The sequence below is a fragment of the Syngnathus scovelli genome, chromosome 5 (assembly GCF_024217435.2).
Source record: "Syngnathus scovelli strain Florida chromosome 5, RoL_Ssco_1.2, whole genome shotgun sequence".
Taxonomy (NCBI): domain Eukaryota; kingdom Metazoa; phylum Chordata; class Actinopteri; order Syngnathiformes; family Syngnathidae; genus Syngnathus; species Syngnathus scovelli.
In genome coordinates this window covers 18,132,654-18,157,660 of record NC_090851.1, presented here as the reverse complement: position 1 = coordinate 18,157,660, position 25,007 = coordinate 18,132,654, and the positions used below count along the sequence as shown (strand labels likewise).

Sequence of the window (25,007 nt, the reverse complement as noted above, 5' to 3'; positions counted from 1 at the left end):
GCATCTTCCCCCACCATCTGAGCCAACCCACCACCAGGTGGTGATCAGTTGACAGCTCCGCCCCTCTCTTCACCCGAGTAGTCCAAATCCAATGACACGACTACAAAGTCGATCATCTAACTGGTGCCAAGTGCACACATGGACACCCTTATGCTCGAACATGATGTTCTTTATAGAAAATCTGTGTCAAGCACAGAAGTCCAATAATAGAACACCGCTCGGGTTCAGATCTGGGGGGCCGTTCCTCCCAATCACGCCCTTCCAGGTCTCACTGTTGTTGCCCACGTGAGCATTGAAGTCACCCAGTAGAACGATTGAGTCCCCAGAAGGAGCGCTCTCCAGCACTTCCTCCAGGGACTCCAAGAAGGGTGGGTACTCTTACCTGCTGTTTGGTGCATAGACACAAACAACAGTCAGGACCCGTCCCCCCACCCGAAGGTGGAGAGAGGCTACCCTCTCGCTCACCGGGGTGAACCCCAATGTGCAGGCGCCCAGCCGGCGGGCAATAAGTATGCCCACACCTGCACGACGCCTCACACCGTGGCCAACTCCAAAGTGGAAGAGAGTCCAGCCCCTCTCGAGAGGGCTTATACCAGAGCTCAAACTATGTGTGGAGGCAAGTCCGACTATGTCTAGGCAGAATTGTTCTGCCTCAGACACCAGCTCGGGCTCCTTTCCAGCCAGAGAGGTGACATCCCATGTCCCAAGAGCCAGACTCTGCAGCCGGGGATCGGACCGCCAAGGGCCCCCGCTTTTGGCCGCCGCCCAGCTCACTTTGCACCCGACCCCTTTGGCCCCTCCTACAGGTGGTGAGCCCATGGGAAGGGGGACCCACATTTTGTTTTTGGGCTATGCCAGGCCGGGCCCCATGGGCAAAGGCCTGGCCACCAGGCGCTCGCCTTCGAGCCCCACCTCCAGGCCTGGCTCCAGATGGGGGCCCCGGTGACCCGCGTCCGTGCGAGGGAAAACGAAGTCCATTTGTGTTTTTTGTCATAAGGGGCCTGGGTGCGCTGTGCTTTCTCTGGCCACTTACCTAGGACCCTTTTGCCATGGGTGACATGAAGCCCCAGACAACATGGCTCCTAGGATCATAGGGGCACGCAAACCCCTCCACCACGATAAGGTGACGACTCACAGGGCTTTCGCTGTAAACAAGAAATAATTAGGCAGGGAAAGACGATTTGGCAACCTTGTGAAAAACAGTGGCACAGTGTGTGCGTCATCAAAATGTTACTTGTGCTTAGACAAGTGAATAAAGCGCAATAATGCTTCAGTCAATGTAAACTCATGTCATGCAACAAGCAGCCCGACTCACCTTGTCAAATAATAATAAGGTATCATCCTATGAGAGCATTCAGGGATTTTAGAAGTTTTAGTGTTCTCAATGAAGTTGAACCATGAATAATTCTTACTGAGATTATTTTTGTTGTCGTTTTAGTCATATAAAAAAATGCTTTAGTTTATTTGGCCTTTGCACCTTTCATTTGCACTTTTGTGTTGCAAATCCAAAACGTTTTCTGGTAATTTGGAAAAACAAGTTTAGAGATAATAGCTTCACAAAAAAATAAATGTTAGTGAAAGCAAATTTAATGTTACAGCTCAGGAATTGGGAGTGTTCACGCCATTTCATGAGGTTGGGTGTGAGCATGTGTGTGCATGTGCGTATTCGTACAGCCACCCCAGCCTTCACATCTATGTCTGGCCCTTGTGCAGTGCCATTCCCACCCAAGGGTTGTAACCTTGACCAGCCTGACTCAGCAAGTGCAGTTGTAGGCACATACAAGCTTGTTCAGCGAGTCACTTAAGCAATGTTCAATTCATACATTCTATTTGACCATTCCCCATCAGGTGATAGGGTGCTGTTCTGGACCTGGCCATGCCACTGAGTTTCTTTAATGGTCCAAAGAACTGATTTTGAATTCACCCCCTTAATCATACTAGATGCATGAGGGGAACCCAAACTTCAGGGCAAAATTATTGGATCAGATTTGCAGCAGTCTTCGCTGACTTTGAGGCAGTGCACTTACACTTGAATAAAATGTGTGAAGTGGTCCACAATGACTTGGATATTGTCATGTCTTTATTTATACTTTACCTCTGTATTATTTGGGTAGAACCAGCTGTATAGGGGCTGCCATGCTTCTATACAGAATCCCTCCCTTGTGTATTAGCTATTTTTCTCACTCTCTGAACAGGCATCTCGTTTTTGGGTTGAGTGACTTTAATTCTTCAGTTCGTGGTTTGTCGCCCAACTTACAGGACGAATGAATGGGTCATGTTAGAGTGGTGCTCGCTCTAACTTATTTTTGCAAGAACCACACGGGAGACAGTATGCCCTTTTAAAGACCTGCAAGTGGAGAGTCATTCGTCGCTGTGCATACAGCAATGATCGAATGAGGTCTGACTCAGGCCTCTTGCAAGAGCATTTTTATTGAGAGAAACAGGGTGGGGGTAAGAGTGGAGGTGAGCGTGGACAGGAAGGGGTTGAAGCCCCTGACCTCTGAAGACAGGTTACATTCCAACATAAGCATAGGATCAAACTAATTTATCAACCCTAACATATCCCTCCTGTTTATCATATGATTGTCACCCCAATCAACAAATACAAGCAAGAAAATATAATGAAGAAAGAAAAATAGTAAAAATACTAATAAAACAGATCAATGAAAAACACAGAAACAGTACATCATTGTATTCATCACTTGCGAGGCATTTTCGATGGTCAAATCATCAAGTTTCTGTAAAACATGCTCGGCTAAACAGCATCAACACAATCCACGTTTCGCAGCACATTATAGTCATCACATCCGTCATGTCTGAGAAGTTGTATATGTACTTGTGCTACAGTAGAAGACACAACCCTCGTCACAGCAGACTTCACACAGGTCGTAAACAAGCACAATAACACCAGCACAACAAGCACAGGAGTCACAAGCTGCAACTGCGTGCGCCGCCATGACAGTTAGGTCATCATTATAGTCTACATTCCAACATAATCATACGATCAAAATAATCTATCAACCCTAACATGTCCCTCCTGTTTATCATATGATTATGTCACCCCGATCAACAAACATAAGCAAGAAAATATAAGGACGATAGAAAAACACAAAATAAAAAACACAGAAACAGTACATCATTGTATCCATCACTTGCAAGGCATTTTCGATGGTCAAATCATCAAGTTTCTGTAAAACATGTTCAGCTAAACAATATTATCGCAATCTTCCTTCCGCAGCGCATTAAAGTCATCACATTCGACATGTCTGAGATGTTGTATTTGCACCTGAGCTACGGTAGAAGACAAAATCCTTGCCACAGCAGATTTCAAATATGAGATAACACAGGTCGTAAATAAGCACAACAATACCAGCACAACAAGCATAGGAGTCACAAGTTTCAACAGCAGTTGCCACCAGTTGCCAGAGAATAGTCATGAAAAGAAATCCCATTGATGTGGGACTTTGTCGTTTGACATGGCCTGCTGTAAGTTCTTCAGTGAATTCATGGCATCGTTGATGTGTGTGTCATTTTCTCCTGGTATGTATGCGCAACAGGAAGTCCCAATAATGTGGCACACACACCACCTTGTGCTGCAGTCATCAAGTCCAGAACCATCCTGTTTTGCAAGACCATCAGTCTAATAGCCTGAATCTCTCTGTTTTGTCCATCATTGACCTGCAGCGAGAGATTCACAAAAGATTGGAAACGGTAGATCAGTGTCTCGATGTAGAGTGCTTGTTTTCCAACTCCGATCCAAGGAAAAAGCACATGAACAACTTTGTCTCAAATGGACCATACTTTATGGTCGTCTGGAACATTCACACCCCAGATAGGGTCATGAGTGTCAAAGGTTGCAACACCCCTGCGTCGACGTCCAGAAGAGTTGTGTGCTGTCGTCAGCTCATGTTGTATCCTGTAGGTGTGGTCGGTCTTCCGCACTGGTGCACACACTCCTGTCCAGTTGGCAGGCAGCGTCAGATAAACCTTGTGACCACAAAGCCACCAGCCATTCTGTATGAAGTAGGTCCCATTTGATAGTGCAGCCATGTCGGTGGGAGAGCCCTCACCACTCAAAAGGGCTCTCTTATCCTGAGATCTGTATCACTCAGCGGTGATGTCCAAAGCTCCCATCCAGTTTCCTCCTGGAGAGCAGTCGTCGTTAATGCATTTGTGGGTCTTGTTACCTTGGATGTAACGTGTACTTCACTCCAGCTGGTCTCTCTGTGTAGGCCACTTACGGCAATGTTTAACAGTCACATTGAGATTCAAGATTCAAGAGTTTTTTATTCGCCATGTTTGAGCGTGCCAAACAAGGAATTTGACTTCGGTAAATCACAGCCTCTGTTCAACATTTAGGTGACTAACAACAACACTCAGGACATGTGAAGAACGAAAGATATTCTCAAACACCCTCTGATCTTAAACTGATCTTAAACTCCCAAGAGGGCAAGGAAAAACTCAAAACTCCAGCTAGGGGAAATAAGAAACCTTGAGAAGAGACCACCGATGGGAGGGTCCCTCTTCTAGGATGACCAGGCTGCCATGGATGCAGAGAGGACACATAGTACAAACAGTGTAGACAAAAAAGGTGTGGAAAGTGGGATGTTATTGCACAGTAATGACACTGAGACTCTAAGAGTGGTGTGAGTTCATCAGAGCGACAGCCTGGGGGAAGAAGCTGTCTCTGTGTCTGCTGGTTTTAGTGTACACAGCTCTATAACGGCGTCCAGAGGGGAGTAGTTCAAACAGGCTGCAACCTGGGTGCGAAGGGTCTGTTGAGATGTTACTTGCACGTTTGCTGGTCCTGGACAGGTACAAGTCTTGGATAGATGGGAGGTTGATTCCAATTATCTTTTCTGCAGTCCTTATTGTCCGTTGCAGTCTGTGCTTGTCTTGTTTGGAGGCTGATCCAAACCAGACAGTGATGGAGGTGCAGAGGACAGACTGGATGATGGCAGTGTAGAAGGTCTTCAGCAACTCCCGCGGCAGGTTGAACTTCTTGAGCTGTCTCAGGAAGTACAGCCTCTGCTGGGCCTTCTTCCGGACAGAGTCTATGTGGCCGGTCCATTTCAGGTCCCGAGAGATTGTGGTTCCCAGGAACTTGAAGGTGTCTGATGAGAGAATAGTATTACTGCGGATAGTGAGGGGTGAAAGTGGTGAAGGGCCTCGTCTGAAGTCCACTGTCATCTCCATGGTCTTGAGCGGTCCAGGTGGTTTTGGCTGCACCAGTGGACCAGCCGCTCCACCTCCTGTCTGTACGCAGTCTCATCTGGATCAGTCCGATGAGAGTGGTGTCGTCTGCATACTTCAGGAGCTTCGAACTTCTGACTTCGGACTGCCGCCCCCCCAGATCTTTCCACCGCCCCCAGGGGGGCGGTACCGCCCACTTTGGGAACCACTGGTGTAGAGGGAGAAGAGCAGTGGGGAGAGGACGCATCCCCGAGGGGCTCCAGTGTTGGTGGTCAGGGTGTCAGATGTGATGCTCCCCAGCCTCACACGCTGTCTCCTGTTGGTCAGGAAGCTGGTGATCCACTGACAGGTGGAGGCAGGCACCGCGAGCTGGATGAGCTTCTGTTGGAGGATGTCAGGAGCGATGGTGTTGAACGCCGAGCTGAAGTCCACAAACAGGATCCTGGCGTACTTTCCTGGGGTGTCCAGGTGTTGCAGGATGTAGTGCAGTCCCATGTTGACCGCATCATCCACCGACCTGTTTGCCCGGTAGGCAAACTGGAGGGGGTCCAGCAGGGGGCCCGTGACATCCTTCAGGTGGTTCAGTACTAACCTCTCGAAAGATTTCATGACCACAGATGGTCTATAGTCATTCAGACCTGTGATGGCGGGCTTCTTGGCCACTGGAACGATGGTGGAGCTCTTGAAGCACGAGGGCACCTCACACAGCTCCAGGGAACGGTTGAAGATCCGTGCAAAGGTGGGCGCCAGCTGCTCAGCGCAGACTTTCAAGCAGGAAGGTGACACGCCGTGTGGGCCCGGTGCCTTCCTGATCTTTTGTCTCCGGAACATCTGGCGCACTTCCTCCTCGCGAATCTGGAGTGCGGGCACGGCCTCTGCAAGAGAGAGAGTCGGTGACCACGGTGATGGAGGTGTGGACAGAGCAGTTGTGGGGGGGAGGTGAGTATGTGGATTGTATGGATTGTGCTGCAGGAGGTCCCGTTATGTGGGAGGACCGATCAAACCTGCAGTAGAACCTGTTTAGCTGGTCAGCGAGCCTTGGGCTCTCCACAGGACGGGGGGTTCGTTTCTTGAAGCCCGTGATGCTCTGCAGGCCTTTCCACACTGTTGAGGGATCAGGATTGGCAGAGAGGTGTCTCTCCAGGCTCTCCCCGTAACACCTCCTGGCTTTCCTGACATCTCGGTTCAGTGTGTTTCTGGTCTGCTTGAACAGGTCCCGGTCGCCGCTCCTGTAGGCCTCCTCCTTGACTTTGCGCAGCCTCCTAAGGTTCGGTGTAAACCAAGGTTTGTCGTTGTTGTACGTGCAGAAGGTCTTAGTCTGCACACACAGATCCTCACAAAAACTGATGTATGATGTGACAGTGTCAGTGAGTTCATGCAAGTCTGAATTTGCAGCTTCAAAAACACTCCAATTGGGGCAGTCAAAGCAGGCTTGGAGGTCTTGCCTTGACTCCACTGTCCACTTCCTGACAGTCCTCACCACAGGCTTAGAAGTTTTTAGTTTCTGTCTGTAGGCAGGGATCAGATGAACTAGACAGTGGTCCGAGAGTCCTAAAGCTGCATGAGCCACAGAGTGGTATGCATCCTTAATTACGGTGTAGCAGTGGTCCAGTGTCTGTGCCCCTCTGGTGGGACACGTTATGTGCTGTCTGTATCTGGGGAGTTCGTGTGCGAGGTTCGCCCTGTTAAGATCACCCAGAACAATGATTAATGAATTTGGTAGAAGTTTCTCCATGTCTGTCACCTGGTCAGCCAGCATCTGCGTGGCTTCACTCGCACGTGCGTGTGGTGGGATGTAAACAGCTGCCATGACGATCGAGGAGAACTCCCGTGGTGAATAGAACGGCCGGCGGTTTATGAAAAGTGTTTCTAGGAGAGGGCTGCAAAACTCTTTCAACACCATGACATCGGTACACCAACGTTCATTAATGTAGAAACAGAGACCACCTCCCTTTGATTTTCCGGAGAGCTCCACGCTGCGATCTGCACGCGTTAGCCGAAACCCAGCTAACTCCATGGCGTGGTGGGGGGTTCGTTCGCTAAGCCACGTTTCAACAAAACACAGCGCGGCGGATCTGCTGAAGTCCGTGTTCCTTGAAGTGAGGAGCAGCAGTTCGTCCATCTTGTTCGCCAGGGAGCGGACATTCACCAGATGAATTGACGGTAGGGCAGAACGGAACCCTCTCTGCCTCAGCTTTACGAGGGCTCCGGCACGTTTTCTGCGTCGCCACCGTCGCGCTAGCTTGTATAGCACCGCCGCTCCGGCTAAAATCTCCGACGAACAGTCTGAATCAGAGAGAACAGGAGAGAAAATACCAGAAGAAGACTGACCGATGTTTAACAGTGCTTCTCTAGTAAAAGTGATCCGGGATGGACGGCAGAAGACACAGAAAACACACAAAATAAGACAAAGAAACAGAGAGCGACTCACCGTGGCAGCCATCCGCGGCGCCATCAGATGACGAGATTTGTCCAGAAAAGCTGATCACAGGTACCGTCTGCAAGTCCAGGGCGGGAAGGGTCAGCCTCACTGACTGTGACAGCACGGTGTTGATATCCAACTCCTCCCATGGATGCCATACATTTCGCTTCAGTGACATTCATTGCTCTGGCCTCCAAGTGAACTTGTGTGGAGGAAGGGGGGAGTTTCGAACACACATAACATCCCTCCTGTGTGTGAGCTCTCAGTGAACTTTACATACCGGTACCAAACGTTGGTTTCGTATTGGCTTCTGGGGTCCCATGACCAGTCCTCAAAGTTCTCATCATGTGACCATCTTTTTCCACGGTCAATATTGTCACTTGGTCTGTTCAGATGAGTCCATAGACCAAAGCACGCTCCAACCACAACACAGCAGAGGATCCACCTGGCATGTGGAGCCCCGTTGCTACCAGGATGACACACCCTCAACTAGCGGAGTGGGGATCGTTTTTCGCTTCACCAGCAATGAGACACCCCACCCTAAACGATGAGGCCCCTTTGTAGTCAGACTTCCCCACCACTCCGAAATGAGGGGTCCAGCACTCCCTGTAGCTTGCAGTGGCTGAGGTGAATCCAGCTGGGCCGTTCAGCCATCTTCACTGTGGTGGGGGTAGTCAGCAAGACTTTGAATGGTCCCTCCCACCGTGGGCTGGCCCAGGTCTTTCTTTTGATGACTTTGATGTAGACCCAGTCTCCTGGCTTGATGGGGTTGTCGACCTGTGAGAATGAAAGATCAGGCGGCAGTAAATTTGCATTTGACACATCTGTCAGTCTGAGCGTTCTGATCATGTAATCTGCCAAGGACTGTTCTTCGTCTGCCTTTTGTAAATCTGCAGGGAACACAGGTTGTCTATATGGCCTCCTGTGGATGATTTGATGAAAGGTGTTAACCCTTCTGAAGTGGGAGTGATTCTCATAAGAGCTTCACTAAGTCTAAGCACTCTGGCCAAGATCTGCCTGTTGTTTCCATGTATTTTTTCAACCTGCTTTTGATAGTAGTGTTTGCGGGTTCAACCAAGCCAATGCTCGAAGGGTGCCAAGCGCAGTGGTTTTTTAACGTTATCCCAATTTGTACAGCCATGTTCTGGACAACTTGGTTGACAAAGTGTGGACCATTGTCACTGTGAATGGTTTGGGGGATGCCATGAGTCGGTAATCATACCGACTCATGGCATCCCCCATGAAGCAAAAGCCATCTGCAAAGCCTGATGGCTTTGCAGATGGCTTTTGCCACTGTTAAGGCATCTGCACGTTTAGATGGAACTATTGCCACCCATTTGGAAAATGCATCAATTATCACTAGGCAGTATTTGTGAGGTCCACTTTGTGTGAGTTCAATAAAATCCATATGCATGATTTGAAATGGGTAAGACGGTTTTGGAAATGAGCCTCTCTTAGGTCTCATGTTTCCTTGTGGATTATGTTTCACACAAACAGGGCATGCTGTACTAAAATTTTTCAAGTAAGTATCTAAAACAAAGGTAGTGAATTGTTGATGTATGATGGACCTCATCCCTCCTGTCGACACATGGCAAGGCCCATGTGTCGCAATTGCCGCTGCCTTCAAAAGTGATTTTGGTAAAACAGGTTTGTCATTGATGCGCTGGATATTATCTGTATCCACTATTGCACCTTTTGTCACCCACATTTGATTTTCCACTATTGGAGCATTGCTTTGCATGTCTATCAGTATACCGTAATTTCCGGACTATAAGTCGCGGTTTTTTTCATAGTTTGGGTGGGGGGGCGACTTATACTCAGGAGCGACTTATATATGTTTTTTTTCACAAATTTTTACTTGATCATTAAGACATCACTTACAAGTATAGTTGACCACTTCCCATGTTATTTTTAGTATAGTTGATCACTTCACATGCTTTTATTTCTTTATCTTGAACATATTCAAAACATAAAAAATAGAGAAAACGTCAAATAAAGCAATTAACACTTTAAAGCACCATATCCAAGTCCACTGTCTGCTGTATGTACACTTGCTCCATTTTTGCTCCTCTTATATTTATTATTATTATTTATTATTATTTGTTTATTTATCATTTATTCAATACTCTTATTTATTCATTGTTAGTGCCTTCTTGGTTTTTTTTTGTGATGCTTGTATGCATATGTGTACTATCTCACCGAGGGATAGTGGAAATGTAATTTCAATCTCTTTGTGTGTCTTAGTATATAAAAAAATATATCGACGATAAAGCAGACTTTGACTTTGATAAAACAACCAAAAAAAATTATATTTTCAGACGAAACTGGATGAGGGCGCTCTAAATTTTACCGTTGGCCGTGACTCATCAACTGGGTGGGCTTAAGAAAAATGGCACCAAAAAGAAACTCATATTTTGCAGGTTACAAACTTCAAGTTGTAAAATATGCAGCTGAAAACAGTAATCGAGCAGCAGAAAGAAAGTTTGGAGAACCGTGATGTACCAATGGATTACTATTTCAAGTGACGTCAGTAGCGCGGCGCGCCGGTTGTTTACATACAAACGTGCCCACACAAGGACTACCATCATTAGCGGTGACCATTTCTAAGTGACACGGAGGACAACGAGTTTGAAGGAATTAAGGATTTGGAGTGACATAGAAGGTTTGAAAAACTATTATGGCTTTTACGCACGCCCGGTCTCTACTGAGTCGGGGGCCGACGCTCGGCCGAGTGGCTGTCCGCGAACGGTGCGTGGGGCTCGGACATGGCCATTACGCACGCCCGGTCTGTCTGGAAGTCCACGCCGCCACACGCTTGGAAGTTTGTTTTGTTTAATAAAGAGCCGTTTACCAAACCTACGTCTATCCTTGTACTTTGTTAACGCTACAATATAGTTATATAGTAGATCTGTGGAATAAAGACGAGGCTGACGTCAGGGCGCACGCGCGGCGATGTTGACAAAGGACGAGGAATTTGATCGATGGATTTAATGGAATTAAAGTGCACGGATGGTTTGATAATATTATTGGCTTGTATTATAGTTATTTAAAATATAGTTTATCTATCGTTATATGAGCCTGTGGAATATTTTGAAGCGCAAGCGCCCTCAGCCGTGCGCACCCATTGTTGACAAAGAACGATCGATGGATTTAATGAATTGGAGTGACACTGATGGTTTTATAAACATGTTATTCATGTAATAGTTGTCCTTAATCACTCTATATGTTACGTCAGGCCCGTTCTCAGCTCTTTGTTTGTGTTTGTCATGTTAGCATACCTATCGTTTAGCCTGTTGTTGCTATTTAATGAATTGGAGTGACACCGATGGTTTTATAAACATGTTATTCATGTAATAGTTGTCCTTAATCACTCTATATGTTACGTCAGGCCCGTTCTCAGCTCTTTGTTTGAGTTTGTCACGTTAGCATACCTATCGTTTAGCCTGTTGTTGCTATTTAATGAATTGGAGTGACACTGATGGTTTTATAAACATGTTATTCATGTAATAGTTGTCCTTAATCACTCTATATGTTACGTCAGGCCCGTTCTCAGCTCTTTGTTTGTGTTTGTCACGTTAGCATACCTATCGTTTAGCCTGTTGTTGCTATCGTTTAGCCTGTTGTTGCTCGTTCATGACTGTTTTTGGTGTGGGATTTTGTCGAATAAATTGCCCCCAAAATGCGACTTATACTCCGGAGCGACTTATATATGTTTTTTTTCACTTTTTGGGGCATTTTATGGCTGGTGCGACTTATACTCCGGAGCGACTTATAGTCCGGAAAATACGGTAGTTTTATCTATGAGCTGTGTGTCCTCTGAATCTAAATTTAAAAAAATCATGGCCATGTTTCCCTGATGCTGCTTCTTTAGCATTTTTGTCTGCTAATCTATTTCCACTTAAGACTTCATCTGTGCCTGTGGCGTGAGCAGCACGTTTACACACAGCTAGTTTAGCAGGTAAAAGGATGGCCTGCAACAAGTCTTTTAACAAGGAGGCATGGGTAACCGGCATACCGGTTGATGTTGTCATCCCGCTGCGCTCCCATTGTTTTGCAAAATATAACAGAGTAGAAAATGTATACTGACTGTCTATGTATACAGTGACTTCTTTATCTTCTGCCAATTCACAAGCTCTTCTTAGTGCAATTAGCTCAGCAGCCTGCACTGACCTGTTGTATGGAAGCTTCTCTGTTTCAACAATCTGGTTTGGCAATTTCACAATTGCATAACCACTTTGTTTCCTTTAGGATCCTTTGAACATGATCCATCCACAAACCACTTTTCCCCCTCATCAAACGGTGGGTCAACTCAATCTTGTCTGGGCAGCTGTAGATGTTCTGTAGCATCTAAACAGTTATGTGGGGTTCCATCCCCTGGCAACGGGATCAATGTTGCTGGGTTAAGGACTGTGCACCTCTTTATCACAATGTGTGGTTGTGACAGAAGTGTAGCAGTGTAGTATAGGTGTCTGGCAGGTGACAAAAAGTTCATTTTGCTTTGCAGTAACAACACATCTACAGCATGCGGAACTAGCAGCTCCATTTTGTGGAAGAGGACCACATCTGCGGATAGTGTCACTGCAAGCGCTGCCGCGCATACTGCTTGGTCAAAGTCAAAGTCAGCTTTATTGTCAATTTCTCCACATGCCAAAGACACACAAAGAAACCGAAATTTCGTTCCCCCCTATCCCACGGTGACAAGACATGGCTCACAACAGACAAACAAGTAACAAGTATAACAAAAGCGTGCTGAATAAATAATGAATAAATAACACAACAATAAATAAATAAATAAATAAGAGGAGCAGAAAAAAAAGGAGCAAGTGCGCGTACAGCAGACATTCCCGAAAATAGCGCAACAGTGCCACACGCTACGCAGAAGGGGGTAGCGAGTTCAGGGCCCTAACAGCTTGGGGAAAGAAGCTGTTGGCAAGTCTGGTGGTGCGGGAGCGCAGGCTCCTGTACCTCTTCGCAGAGGGCAGAAGGTCAAACAAAGAGTGAGCCGGGTGACTCACATCTCTGGCAATCGAGGTTGCCTTGCGGGCGAGATGGGAGGTGTAAATGTCCTTCAGGGACCTTACACAGTCTGGTAAGGATTGAGCCACTGGATCCGATTTTTTTGAATAAAATGCAATTGGTCTTAGTTTACTGCCATGAGTCTGCAGCAACACTGAGGTCGTAAAAACATTCCTGCAGTCTGCTGTTTGCACAAAGGTTTTATTGTAGTCTGGCAAGATAAGGGTTTTCGTTTCCATCAGAGCAGTGGTTCTTAACCCTAGGGGTTCGGTGAGTCGGCTTCAGGGGTTCGGCAGAGCTGGTATGTCATTGCCCCGCCCCCGGCCCGCTGCTGACCCGCCCACCGCCCCGCCCCCTGTCCGCGGATGGCCGAACACACCGGTAGCACCCCACCCCATCCACGGATGGCCGAACACACCGGTAGCACCCCCCGAGGACTGGAACTTGAGACCCCTGATCTACATAAACTAGAAGTTGGCTTTTGTTTGACATTTGAAAATCAGCCAAGCAGGCCATGATAGCTTGAATGAAAATAGTTGGACTATCAGCAAATACCTGTGGCAATCTGGTGTACGTATAACTTTGTCCTTTAAAGGTAAATGCAAACCAAAACTGTGAGTCTGGGTGGATTGGCACTGAAAAAAAGGCATTGCTAAGATCAATTACTGTGAAAAACTTCTGGTTAGGCTTCAAAGTGTTTAGAAGTGTGTGTGGGTCAGGCACATTAGGTGCTCTTGTCTGCACCGCATCATTTACTGCTCGTAAATCTTGTATCATTCGCCAATGAATTTTATTGGCCTTTTGGACTGGAAAAATAGGGGTGTTGCAAGGAGAATCTGAGCACTTCCTAATGATTCCTCCTGTCAAAAGATCATTTATAACAGGGGCAATCCCATTTATTGCCTCATGTTTTAAAGGATATTGCTTAACTCTTGGACACCACTCTGATCTTGGTTTGATCTGTACTCGGGGAATGGACGTTAAAAGTCCTACATCAGATGGGACCTTTGTCCACAGTTTTTCAGTAGGCCCAGCCAATTCCCTCTCCTCCATCTCAGTCAAACAAACATTAATTAGTCAGGAGAGCACATAATTGCATGCCCTTCCACAACTGGTACTGTAGCTCCACCCATCACCTTTGTCCTCATAATCAGTGACAGATTCGGCAAGTTTAATTCGGCAACCCACATCCGCCCATGTTATACTGTGAGGTTTAAACAATGAAATGTGGGGTATAGCTAACAACTTGTATTTGTCTTTCTGAGGAGCGGGCAGGAGCACAGCAGCAGCTGCAAATGACCTGCGATCAGTGTACAGAGCAGTGATTGTCAAGGTTACTTCTGTGTCACTGAGAAAACTTTCAATATATTTATCTTGTGGATCAGTGAGAATGTTCATGGTGACATGTAATTAATTACAAGTCATTTCTGATTCAGGTCGTGACAATTGTTTTCGAGCTTCACTGAGTAAACTTCTTGGTAGCTTGAAATTCCGTTCAGGAGAGATGTCATAGGAACAGCAAATCTGTTCACTTGCTTGTGCAGCATGAGTCTACATCTCTCACTACATGCTCGCATGCCATCCTTTACTGGCATTATTGCCATTCCCAAACGAGTCATAAGATCTCATCCCAGCAGGTTTATGGGACATGTTGGGGATAGGACAATCGAGACTGAAGCTATGACTCCCGTTTCATCATCTCTCACTACAACTGGATTGGAGATACTCTCCTTGTGTACCTGCCCATCAGCAGATTTCACCCAAATAGTGTTTTGGGAGGCCTTTAGATTTGGGACTTTAGTTTTTATTACGGTTTTATCACACATAAACTCTACATTACTTTCTCCAACGTTTAAGGTAACATGTTTTTTTTTTTTTAATGCACTCAGAATGTCCCATGCTGTATGGACATCTACTATTTCTTCCTCTGTAGGAGCACAAGAGGTCAAAGGGGAGGAATCTAGTCATGCTGAAAATTTGGCTTTTCCTCTGCCTCTTCCTCCACCCCTTGATTTGTTTTGTTTTGCCTGACAACACTCTCTTGCAAAGTGTCCTTGTTTCCCACAGTTCCAACAGGTCTCTGAATTTGGTGGAAATTTTGAATTATATGGAGGCCTGCGACCTTGTTGGCCTCTACCGCTTCCTCTGCCCCGCTGGGACCCTTGGAAGAAGACTGTTGCATCTTCATCTAGTTCATCATCATCATCATTGTCTAGATGAAATACATCAGAACTTTTGCCTCTTTTGATCACTTTTTCAGCATGTCTCGCCCACTGCATGGTTGCTGTAACACTAGCAGTGTCCACTTCCACCAAGTGTTTCCTCACCCAGTTGCCTATTTCAGGGCGGGAATTAGTGAGGAGTGCATTTTTAAGCTGTTATTGATAAGCACTCTCGGCTGCATCATTGAATGGGATGCCACTATGCACCCTGAATTATTTTTCAAATCTCAAGCAAAAATCATCAGTACCTTCCCCAGGCTTCTGTTTTATTCCTGGTAAATGACCATAATTCGCTCAACTTTGAAATATAGTTCCCACTCTTTGCACAAGACCATTCCATTGTGCTGCATACTCCCCTCCCAATTGATTTCCCTCAACGGGATAGGGGAAAGGCCCTTGGTTATTTCTACCTGTATAATTTCCTCTAACCTTGGCCCAGTCTTTTCCCAAGGAAGAAATTACAGCTTCTCCTGCCTCATACCCATTCCGTCTATAGGAATGTATGATTCCAGCCATGTCTTCTGCCCATTTACCTGGGTCTTCTGCAACAGGGGTGACCCCTTCAACTACTTTTCTTGCCTCTTCCAAAGTCCATGGCCTAAAAACATACTTGTGGAGGGTAGCCTTCCCCTGCAATAGGGTTTGGCACCTGTATCATTGGGCACACATCAACATTGTCCAAAATTTTGGGAAAATCTAGCAGCATTGGTCATACTTCTTGTTCACACACGAGTTCTAATACTGTGACCCTGACCTTTTTTGCTGTTATATGGGGGAGGGTGCAGGTCTGTTAAACTTGGATACAAGTTTTGCATAGGAGCAGAAAGCCCCTCTTGCCCCTCTGCTTGAGCTACGCCTTCAGCTGCGGGTTGAGCTGCGGCCGGGACAGCGCGCCCGCGCACTGTGGCCTCATTGTCTTCCGGCCTGACAAACATACCCGCGGCCTCTCTTCACCTTTATAGTTTTTGTTTTTTGAATTTGTGTCACGGTCGGGTGTGGAGCATGGAGCAGGACGACCAAGTGCAGCTTGGACCAGGGTTTATTGAAGCAACTCAAAATACAGACTCGGTAAACTGACATGACTTAAACAATAACTTGACTGACTGACCGGGACGTGGAACAAGAAGACAGCAGGACATGACGGCACCAAGACAGGACGACAACACCGAACGACAGCAACCAAAACCAAAACCAATGATCCGACAGGGAGAGAGGGGCAGACAGGACTTTTATACACGACAGGTAACGAGAGGCAGGTGGGAACAATCACACTGATCATGGGCACACAGGAGGGGAGGGGCGAGCACACAGACAGAAACCAAGACAGACACATAGTGGAGCAGTTGGGGGCGAGACGTGACAGAACCCCCCCCCCACAAGGGACGTCTCCCGACGTCCCAAAAAAAAAACTAGGGGAACCGAACCGCACCGCACTCGGGCGGCGACTTGGGGAACCGAACCGCACCGCACTCGGGCGGCGACTTGGGGAACCGAACCGCACCGCACTCGGGCGGCGACTTGGGGAACCGAACCGCACCGCACTCGGGCGGCGACTTGGGGAACCGAACCGCACCGCACTCGGGCGGCGACTTGGGGAACCGAACCGCACCGCACTCGGGCGGCGACTTGGGGAACCGAACCGCACTGCACTCGGGCGGCGACTTGGGGAACCGAACCGCACCGCACTCGGGCGGCGACTTGGGGAACCGAACCGCACCGCACTCGGGCGGCGACTAGGGGAACCGAACCGCACCGCACTCGGGCGGCGACTAGGGGAACCGAACCGCACCGCACTCGGGCGGCGACTTGGGGAATCGAACCGCACCGCACTCGGGCGGCGACTAGGGGAACCGAACCGCACCGCACTCGGGCGGCGACTTGGGGAACCGAACCGCACTCGGGCGGCGACTTGGGGAACCGAACCGCACCGCACTCGGGCGGCGACTTGGGGAACCGAACCGCACTGCACTCGGGCGGCGACTTGGGGAACCGAACCGCACCGCACTCGGGCGGCGACTTGGGGAACCGAAGCGCACCGCACTCGGGCGGCGACTTGCGGGGACAGATCCGCACTCGGGCGGCGACTGCGGGGACAGATCCGCACTCGGGCGGCGACTGCGGGGACAGATCCGCACTCGGGCGGCGACTGGGGGGACAGATCCGCACTCGGGCGGCGACTGCGGGGACAGATCCGCACTCTGGCGGTGACCTAGGGGACCGAACCGCACTCCGGCGGCGACCTAGGGGACAGAGCCGCGCTCTGGCGGTGACTTGGGGAACAGAACCCCGCTCGGGCGGCGACCTAGGGGACAGAACCGCACTCGGGCGGCGACTTCGGGGACAGATCCGCACTCGGGCGGCGACTTCGGGGACAGATCCGCACTCGGGCGGCGACTGCGGGGACAGATCCGCACTCGGGCGGCGACTGCGGGGACAGATCCGCACTCTGGCAGTGACCTAGGGGACAGAACCGCACTCTGGCGGTGACCGAGGGGACAGAGCCGCGCTCTGGCGGTGACTTGGGGAACAGAACCCCGCTCGGGCGGCGACCTAGGGGACAGAACCGCACTCGGGCGGCGACTTCGGGGACAGATCCGCACTCTGGCGGCGACTTCGGGGACAGATCCACACTCGGGCAGCGACTGCGGGGACAGATCCGCACTCGGGCGGCGACTGCGGGGACAGATCCGCACTCGGGCGGCAACTGCGGGGACAGATCCGCACTCTGGCGGTGACTTCGGGGACAGATCCGCACTCTGGCGGTGACCTAGGGGACAGAACCGCACTCCGGCGGAGCTAGGGGACAGAGCCGCACTCTGGCGGTGACCTAGGGGACAGAGCCGCACTCTGGCGGTGACTTGGGGAACAGCACCGCACTCGGGCGGCGACTTCGGGGAACAGAACCGCGCTCGGGCAGCGACTTGGGGAACACATCCGCACACGGGCGGCGACTTGGGGAAACAGAACCGCACCCCGCGGAAACTCGGGGAAACACAACCGCACTGGGGCGGCGACTTGGGAAGTCTGTACCGCGATCGGCGGCCACTCACAAAGTCCGTACAGTGATCGGCGACATTCGGAAGGCGGGGCTCTGCGCGGCGGCAAGAGCCATCACGCGCCGCAGCAGTGGGAGTGGAGCCAGGGACGATCGCGGGTCCGACGCAGCTGGCTTGGATGTCTGGCGACGTTCGCGGGTCCTGCGACGCTGGGGTGGAACCCGATGGCGGCCGTGAGTCTGATGACGCCTGGGGGGCACTCCGATGGCGGCCGCGGGTCCGGCGTCGCGGCAGCAAAGTCCGACGACGGTCGCAGAGGCGATGGTGCCGGGAGGAACTCCGATGGCGGCCGCGGGTCCGGCGTCGCGGGAGCAAAGTCCGATGACGGTCGCGGAGCTGATGGCGCCGGGGGGGGGGGGAATTCCGATGGCGGCCGTGAGTCCGGCGTCGCTGGAGCAAGATCCGATGGCAGCTGCAAGCCCATGGCGCTGGAACAAGCTCGGACGATGATCGGGCGTCGCAGCGGGAGCTGGTGGTGGAGGGGGGTCCAAGCGCTGGTCGTTGTGATGGTCGGATCATTCTGTCACGGTCGGGTGTGGAGCATGGAGCAGGACGACCAAGTGCAGCTTGGACCAGGGTTTATTGAAGCAACTCAAAATACAGACTCGGTAAACTGACATGACTTAAACAATAACTTGACTGACTGACCGGGACGTGGAACAAGAAGACAGCAGGACATGACGGCACCAAGACAGGACGACAACACCGAACGACAGCAACCAAAACCAAAACCAAAACCAATGATCCGACAGGGAGAGAGGGGCAGACAGGACTTTTATACACGACAGGTAACGAGAGGCAGGTGGGAACAATCACACTGATCATGGGCACACAGGAGGGGAGGGGCGAGCACACAGACAGAAACCAAGACAGACACATAGTGGAGCAGTTGGGGGCGAGACGTGACAATTTGTTCTCTTCTCTCTTGTGAAGCTTTCAACCACATTCTAGCACAATTCAAGTCTCTCTCTCTTCTTTCCTTTCTCAGTCCCTTTGTTTTCCTAGCCACACTCTCCTCCAAAACATCAACCACTATCTTCCACATTTCAACTTTCAACTTCCCTTCTATTCCATACTTTTTCTTCTACTTCGGCATGTATCCCATACAATTAAGAAATCTACTCGCCATGTACTTCTCATCTCCTTCAGGAGCTAGAGATTTACAGTTTTTATTTCCCATCTTAATTTGGTATTTTAGGTGTATACAATTTTATCATTTTTTTTCTTTCTTTGAGGATCCTCAATGCAGGTTTAAAGGCCTAGAGACATCCCTTTTTTTCAATTAGAACGGAATTTGATAGAATGTATAAAGAGAACACATTTGCCGCATTGGAAATTAAAAATGGACACCGATTACTAAGAATAAAGCTAAAATGAAATGCCAGTTTATCGATCGGGTTCCGCACGCAGCCACACTGGTGGCGCCATTACTGTGACGTCACAAGTTGTACATCCGGATCTCAATAAACCCAAACAACATGGCAGATGATAGCGGCGACAGCTCCGTTTCTAGCGGCAATATTAGCATCATTTTATCCGATTCAGAAACCTCTTTTGACGCAGAATATGATGAATCTAGCAGTTCACTTGGGCTGAGCTGAGCACATTTTCTGAATTGTGCCCCTCCCGTCACTCTGGTTAGTTTGGCATAGTAAAAAGTGCTCTTGGGGGCTTTAGAGTGCCGAGTTGATCTCGGCACATGAAGACATGACCACCTGCAACGTTTGGTTTAGGTTTTATAAGCATTTTAAATTTTATTGCTTAAATCGCATTTTCTCGACGAGCTGAGCACGTTTTCTGAATTGTGCCTCTCCCATCACTGTGGTTAGGTTGGCATAGTAAAAAGTTCTCAGGGGGCTTTAGAGTGCCGAGTTGACCACTGCGCATGGACAAATAAACATCTGCAGCGTTTGGTTTAGGTTTTAGGCGCATTTTTAATTTTATTGCTTAAATCGCATTCTTTTCGACGAGTTGAGCACGTTTTCTGAATTGTGCCCCTCCCGTCATGCTTCGAGATACTTTTCAAAGTCAAAGTCTCAAACTCTCCTTTATTGTCAATTCCTCCGCATGTCAAGACACACAAAGAGATCAAAATTACGTTTCTCACTATCCCAGGGTGACAAGACAGAGTTCACAACGCACATACAAGTAAACAACACAGGAAAAATAAAACAAGAAGATGAACAATAAGAGTGATGATAGCACACTAGCCGCTCCCGATGCACAGCAGAGTCCGGAAAAATGACAGTCAACCAGGCCACTGTGAACACGAGCACACAGCAGGCACGCACTGTCCGGTTCGTGGATCCTATCAGGCGAACGCAACCCATCTTGTCGTCCCGTGAACGAACGTACGCCAGGAGAATGGAAGGCACGGCTGGGCGAGCTGGGTTGGCCGCAAGCCTGGCCCGACGTCTCCACGCTGGCCCCTCTTCTCTTTTTGTTTACATTCACTGAAGCTAAACGCGTACAACTTGAGACGTCATGAGACGTCACTTCCGGCTGGCGGCTCGATGCAGTCAAACTCGTCTGCGCGGCAAATTTAAATTATATTTTTTCAGAGCAACAGCTTCCTTTTCGTTGTTTCGATCGTCAATTTATATTTATAAGCCCATAAGCTAACTAAAACCGATTTATACATATACCGGTGTCTCTGGGCCTTTAAATTGACTTTTCAACAAATTCTCTTTGTAGTCAATTTATTCTACCAGTCACACTCTCAACCACACAACTTTCATGCAAACAGCTTGGAAAAACGGACAGAAAAGAATCTACGCCCATCTTCAATTAAGAAAAAAGAAGCTCTGTTTTATTTCTAGCCCGTTTCTACCACTGGGAGTCAAACCCAAGCTGTTCTTTGGCCGGAAAAACGTACAAAGAAAACTGCAACTGCTTGGATCGTAGCCGTGATGGCATTAGGTGACAGCCCCTCTGAACATTTCTTCATCAGTGACTCTACATCTAGCGGCATCCTAAACAAAGCATTGTTCTCTCTTCCTGGCCTGTACTTTATTGTGAAATGAAAACCAGCCAATTCTGCAACCCACCTGGAAGTAGTGGTATGCAGCTTTGCCGTGGACAGTATATATGTGAGCGGGCTATCATTGATGAACACAGTAAATGTTGGCGCATAGAACAGATTCGTGAACATTTTCAGTGATTGCCCATTTTAGTGCTAAAGATTCCAGCATTCTTGCACGATGGTGATAGTTCCCAGCTGCTCTTGATGTGCGAGAGTCATAGGCAGTCACTCTAAGGCATGGGTAGGCAACTCTGTTCCTCGATGGCATATTTTCAATGTCTCCCTGCTGCAACACACCTGACTCAAAATAATTAGCAAGGTCTGCAGAAGCTGGATAACACTCCTGTTTATTTTACTCAGGTGTGTTGCAACAGTGACACAGAGAAAACATGCAGGACACCAGTCCTCGAGGACTGGAGCTTACTGGCCACTGCCTCTGACACAGCATGCACACTTGATGTGAAGCATCAGTGTAAAATGAATGGTTGAGTGAAATCTGGGAAACCTAATACTGGCGGATGGAGTAGACAATTAACTATTCGAGTATGTGCTAGTCCTGGTCGGTCCACATAATTGGTTTATGTGAAGGCACGACATCAGTAGCGTTCTCTCACTTTGTTTTGCCTGCTTTTCCATTGTTACTACTCGGTTCTGCTTTCAGAAAGTCATACAGACTAACCTTTCTGGCAAAATATTCGATATGTTGTCTGTAGTAAGTGAGTAGACCAAGAATTTTCCTGTCCTACAGTGTTTGGTTTGATGTCTTTCAAGAAACGGACAGCTTCCAAATCTACTGGATTAACCCTACTACCATCTGCAGAGACTATACAGACAAACCTCAAATTAGAAGAGATCACACTTGATTTGAGCTTGATGCCAAATTCTCTGAGGCGCTTCAAGACGTACAGGGGCATTTATGATCCACTATAAATAAAAAATAAATCCACTCATAAAGTCCCCGTGGGATAACAAAAAACTGTCACTGGTCTACTTTCTTCAGACATAAATCTCTGATGGCAAGCTTTTCCCAGGTCGAGGATGGAGAACCAGGAGTTACCACCTAAGCTGTCCATGATGTCTTGAACTCGAGGGGTTGGCTGATCTTTTTTTCTAACACACACAACAGGTGACAAGTATAAATAATTAGACTTCCTCACCCAGCCCTGTGCTATCAGGTCGTGGAGGGAGCCCTTCATCTCCTGGAACAGTGACTGGGTCCCCAGCGTACTTTTGACTGGTTTAGGATCTTCGAGCGAGATGGTCATTTGCAATCTGTCAATACAGCCAATGTCACTGTCTGACCTTGAGGAGTGGCATTCTTACTTTAGCATCTCCCTGGCTACCTGTTTCTGATCTTCTGTTAAGTGGCTAATATCCACCGTTCACTTGTATTAGATGGTGCGAATCTTTGTCCCTCAGTTGCTCCACCAGTTCATTTCTTTCAAGATGCCTCATAATTTGAGTCATCAACGACATGCGTGTTTGGCTGTTTCACATTTCCAGGTATGTTGAGAAAATCACATATTTCCAGCAGCTCCTCTTTGGTAAATGCATACATTGATTGATTGATTGATTGATTGATTGATTGATTGATTGATTGATTGAAACTTTATTGATCCCGGGGGTGGAGAAATTCAGGCCCCAGCAGTATTCATACCACAGAGCAGGTATATAAAAGACACACAGATGACATGAGCGCAACTCAATAGGCTCCTATAAGGCTGCCACACAATGGCGCCACAAAGAAAGCCAGTAAGTGCGAAAGTTAAAAGCCATCAAAGCAAAGCAACAAGACAAAAGAAAGAAGTAACAGCGGGCAACCAGCCCCCCTCAATACCAGAGAACACCCCAAAACACTCAAAATAGCCTCCACGGGGTCCATAAACAGGTGTAAGGGCAGTCAAGTTCAACGGCGCCCAATGGACCGTGGTCATGAATCGGTAAAACATCACAAAACAGGCAAACGTGTGAGCAGCGTCCTTGGCACCCAGTCGGGGTACGTGCAGATGGTCACCATGGGGCTGTCACGGCGAAGGTCGTTGGTTCCGACGAGCACGAGGGAGCGGACCTCCCACAGGGGTCGCGGCTGCGAGGCCAAGGCGAGGGACCCGGTCAGCACCGGCCGGATGAGCAGGATGGCCGTCGTAGAGTCACGCCGGCTCGACCGATGTACGCAGCTATCCCGGCTGGCTCCAAGGAAAAAAAATATCCAATCCGAAGCGATATGTACACGCCGAGGTGCGGTGGAAGGCACCAGCATCGCCAAATGGATAAATACAAAGAAAGAAAAGGAGAAAAGAAGGAAATAAAGTGGAAAAGAGAGAACAGTGCTGGGAGGCTGCCACTCACAGCGGCGCCATACCAAAAAAATAAAACCTTGATGAAATCATCTGTTTTCTGAGGAAGAGGTTACCAGTGCATCGCCTTTCTTTGGAATTAAGTGTTCTTCTCCTGTACTTGACCAACCAAGTGTGTGCGTTTTGCTTAGTACTCCTGTCCTAGTTGTAACACTTCTGAAGGATAATTTAATAATTATTTACCATAAATTACGTCAATGGACCAGTTGGTTCGGCTGCAAAAGCTGAGTGAGTGCTCAAATGAGATACTGAGACAATATGAATTATATTGCCGGCTTTAGTGAAAAAAACATAGGAAAATATAAACAGTTTGAACCACATAAACAACAGAGAAAATAGAAAACAAATTGTTCACACTTTCAATACATCATCACCTATACACATTTACAAATTAGTCAAAAGTACAGAAAATTATATTCGTTCAAAATTCCCGGGATATGAACAACTCGGGGCCTACCACACAGTAGTGTCGCAGTGGTGCGGCAGAAGGCATCTAAAGTGTCTCTGTCTTTTTTCTTTTAGATCCAACTGGGAAGGCTCGTCATCGATCCTAGCGAATTCATCAGAATGAAAATCCAAAAATAAAAAGGGAAACAAAAAAAAAGCATCTCCGTGAGATAGTTAACAGTAATGGCTGATCGCCGAACAATCGCATCAACGGATATCGCAATGTCAAAACGGCTGATCGCCGAACAATCGCATCAAAGGATATCACAATATCAAAGCAATATCAATATCAAAAATCTATATAAAAAAAGATTCTCAATCTATTATACTCTCTTTTTTATCGATTTATCTCACTGTGTTCCGCCATCCGTTCCGTCCTAGTCTCAGCTTCTCCGTTCCCTCTCAAATCACCCACTCACTCGGTAGGAGGAGGGACATTCTCTCGAACGAGCAGTTCGATAGGCTGTGGTATCACGTGCTTCCGTTTTTTCTCGGCTTTTGATTGGCTAAGTACTGATCACTCCATTTTATGAGGGTTACACAGTTCTTTCATTAGCGCTCTTATGCCCCTTCAGAAGGAAATGGAAGGTTTGGTTTGGATTTGGTTCAGATTGTGTGTCATCCTCTGTTTGTTGTAGGAGGGTTCCTGGATCCTCAATCACTTTCCGCTCAGGCCCGGCGACTTCATAGCTATGAATCAGTCGGGGGAGTTCTCAGGAGTGAGCTCCTCTCTTCACTGACATTGACAGGGATTGGCTCTATGTGCATAACCTCTTTGAAGTCAGACTCGGCCCACAACCCGGTGAGCTGCTTGTCAGTGGTACCTGCCTCTTGTAGTTTAACAGTTGATCCAAGATATCCAGTCAATGATCCTCACGGCAGTTGGGGTTGTCAACAACACTTGAATTGGACCTTACTACCATGGACTGTATCAAAACATTTCACTTGATCAGGACCCAGTCATCAGATTTGATGGGAGGAAAGCCCTCCTGGAGGGGTAGAGACTAACCTCCTTGTGGTTCCTTAAGTCACTTTCCAATATTTTTTTTCAATTTTTTCAGCACAGACACAGGTCCATTTCCAAAAAATGGTTTCAATTGTCTTCAATACAAGATTCAAATGGACTCAACTGTCGTACGCCATTCCCAATTTTCAGGTGCTTTTTGACCTATTCCAAACAATCTGAACATGAACTTCCTGTCTTGGTTGTGCATTTTTTTCCAATCTGTTATTTACAATAAACAGCTTGAGAAAACATTCACTCAATGTTAT

At 48.1% G+C, this 25,007-nt stretch overlaps 1 protein-coding gene across 20 annotated transcripts in view; it reads left to right on the top strand.

Moving 5' to 3' along the window:
* Positions 1-25,007, top strand: part of galnt7 (UDP-N-acetyl-alpha-D-galactosamine: polypeptide N-acetylgalactosaminyltransferase 7) — a 309,242-nt gene that overhangs the window by 271,034 nt on the left and 13,201 nt on the right. For 6 of the 20 annotated variants that reach the window (XM_068650742.1, XM_049721363.2, XM_068650729.1 and 3 more), the window contains 2 exons: positions 24,374-24,537; positions 24,797-24,891. The exons of 12 other annotated variants lie outside the window; for them this stretch is intronic. In XM_068650742.1, coding sequence (XP_068506843.1) covers positions 24,374-24,537; positions 24,797-24,891 — 259 coding nt within the window. Of the gene's footprint in view, positions 1-23,810; positions 24,311-24,373; positions 24,538-24,796; positions 24,892-25,007 lie in introns of those variants that run through there. 2 more of the 20 variants (XM_068650731.1, XM_068650734.1) reach the window with 2 other exon arrangements.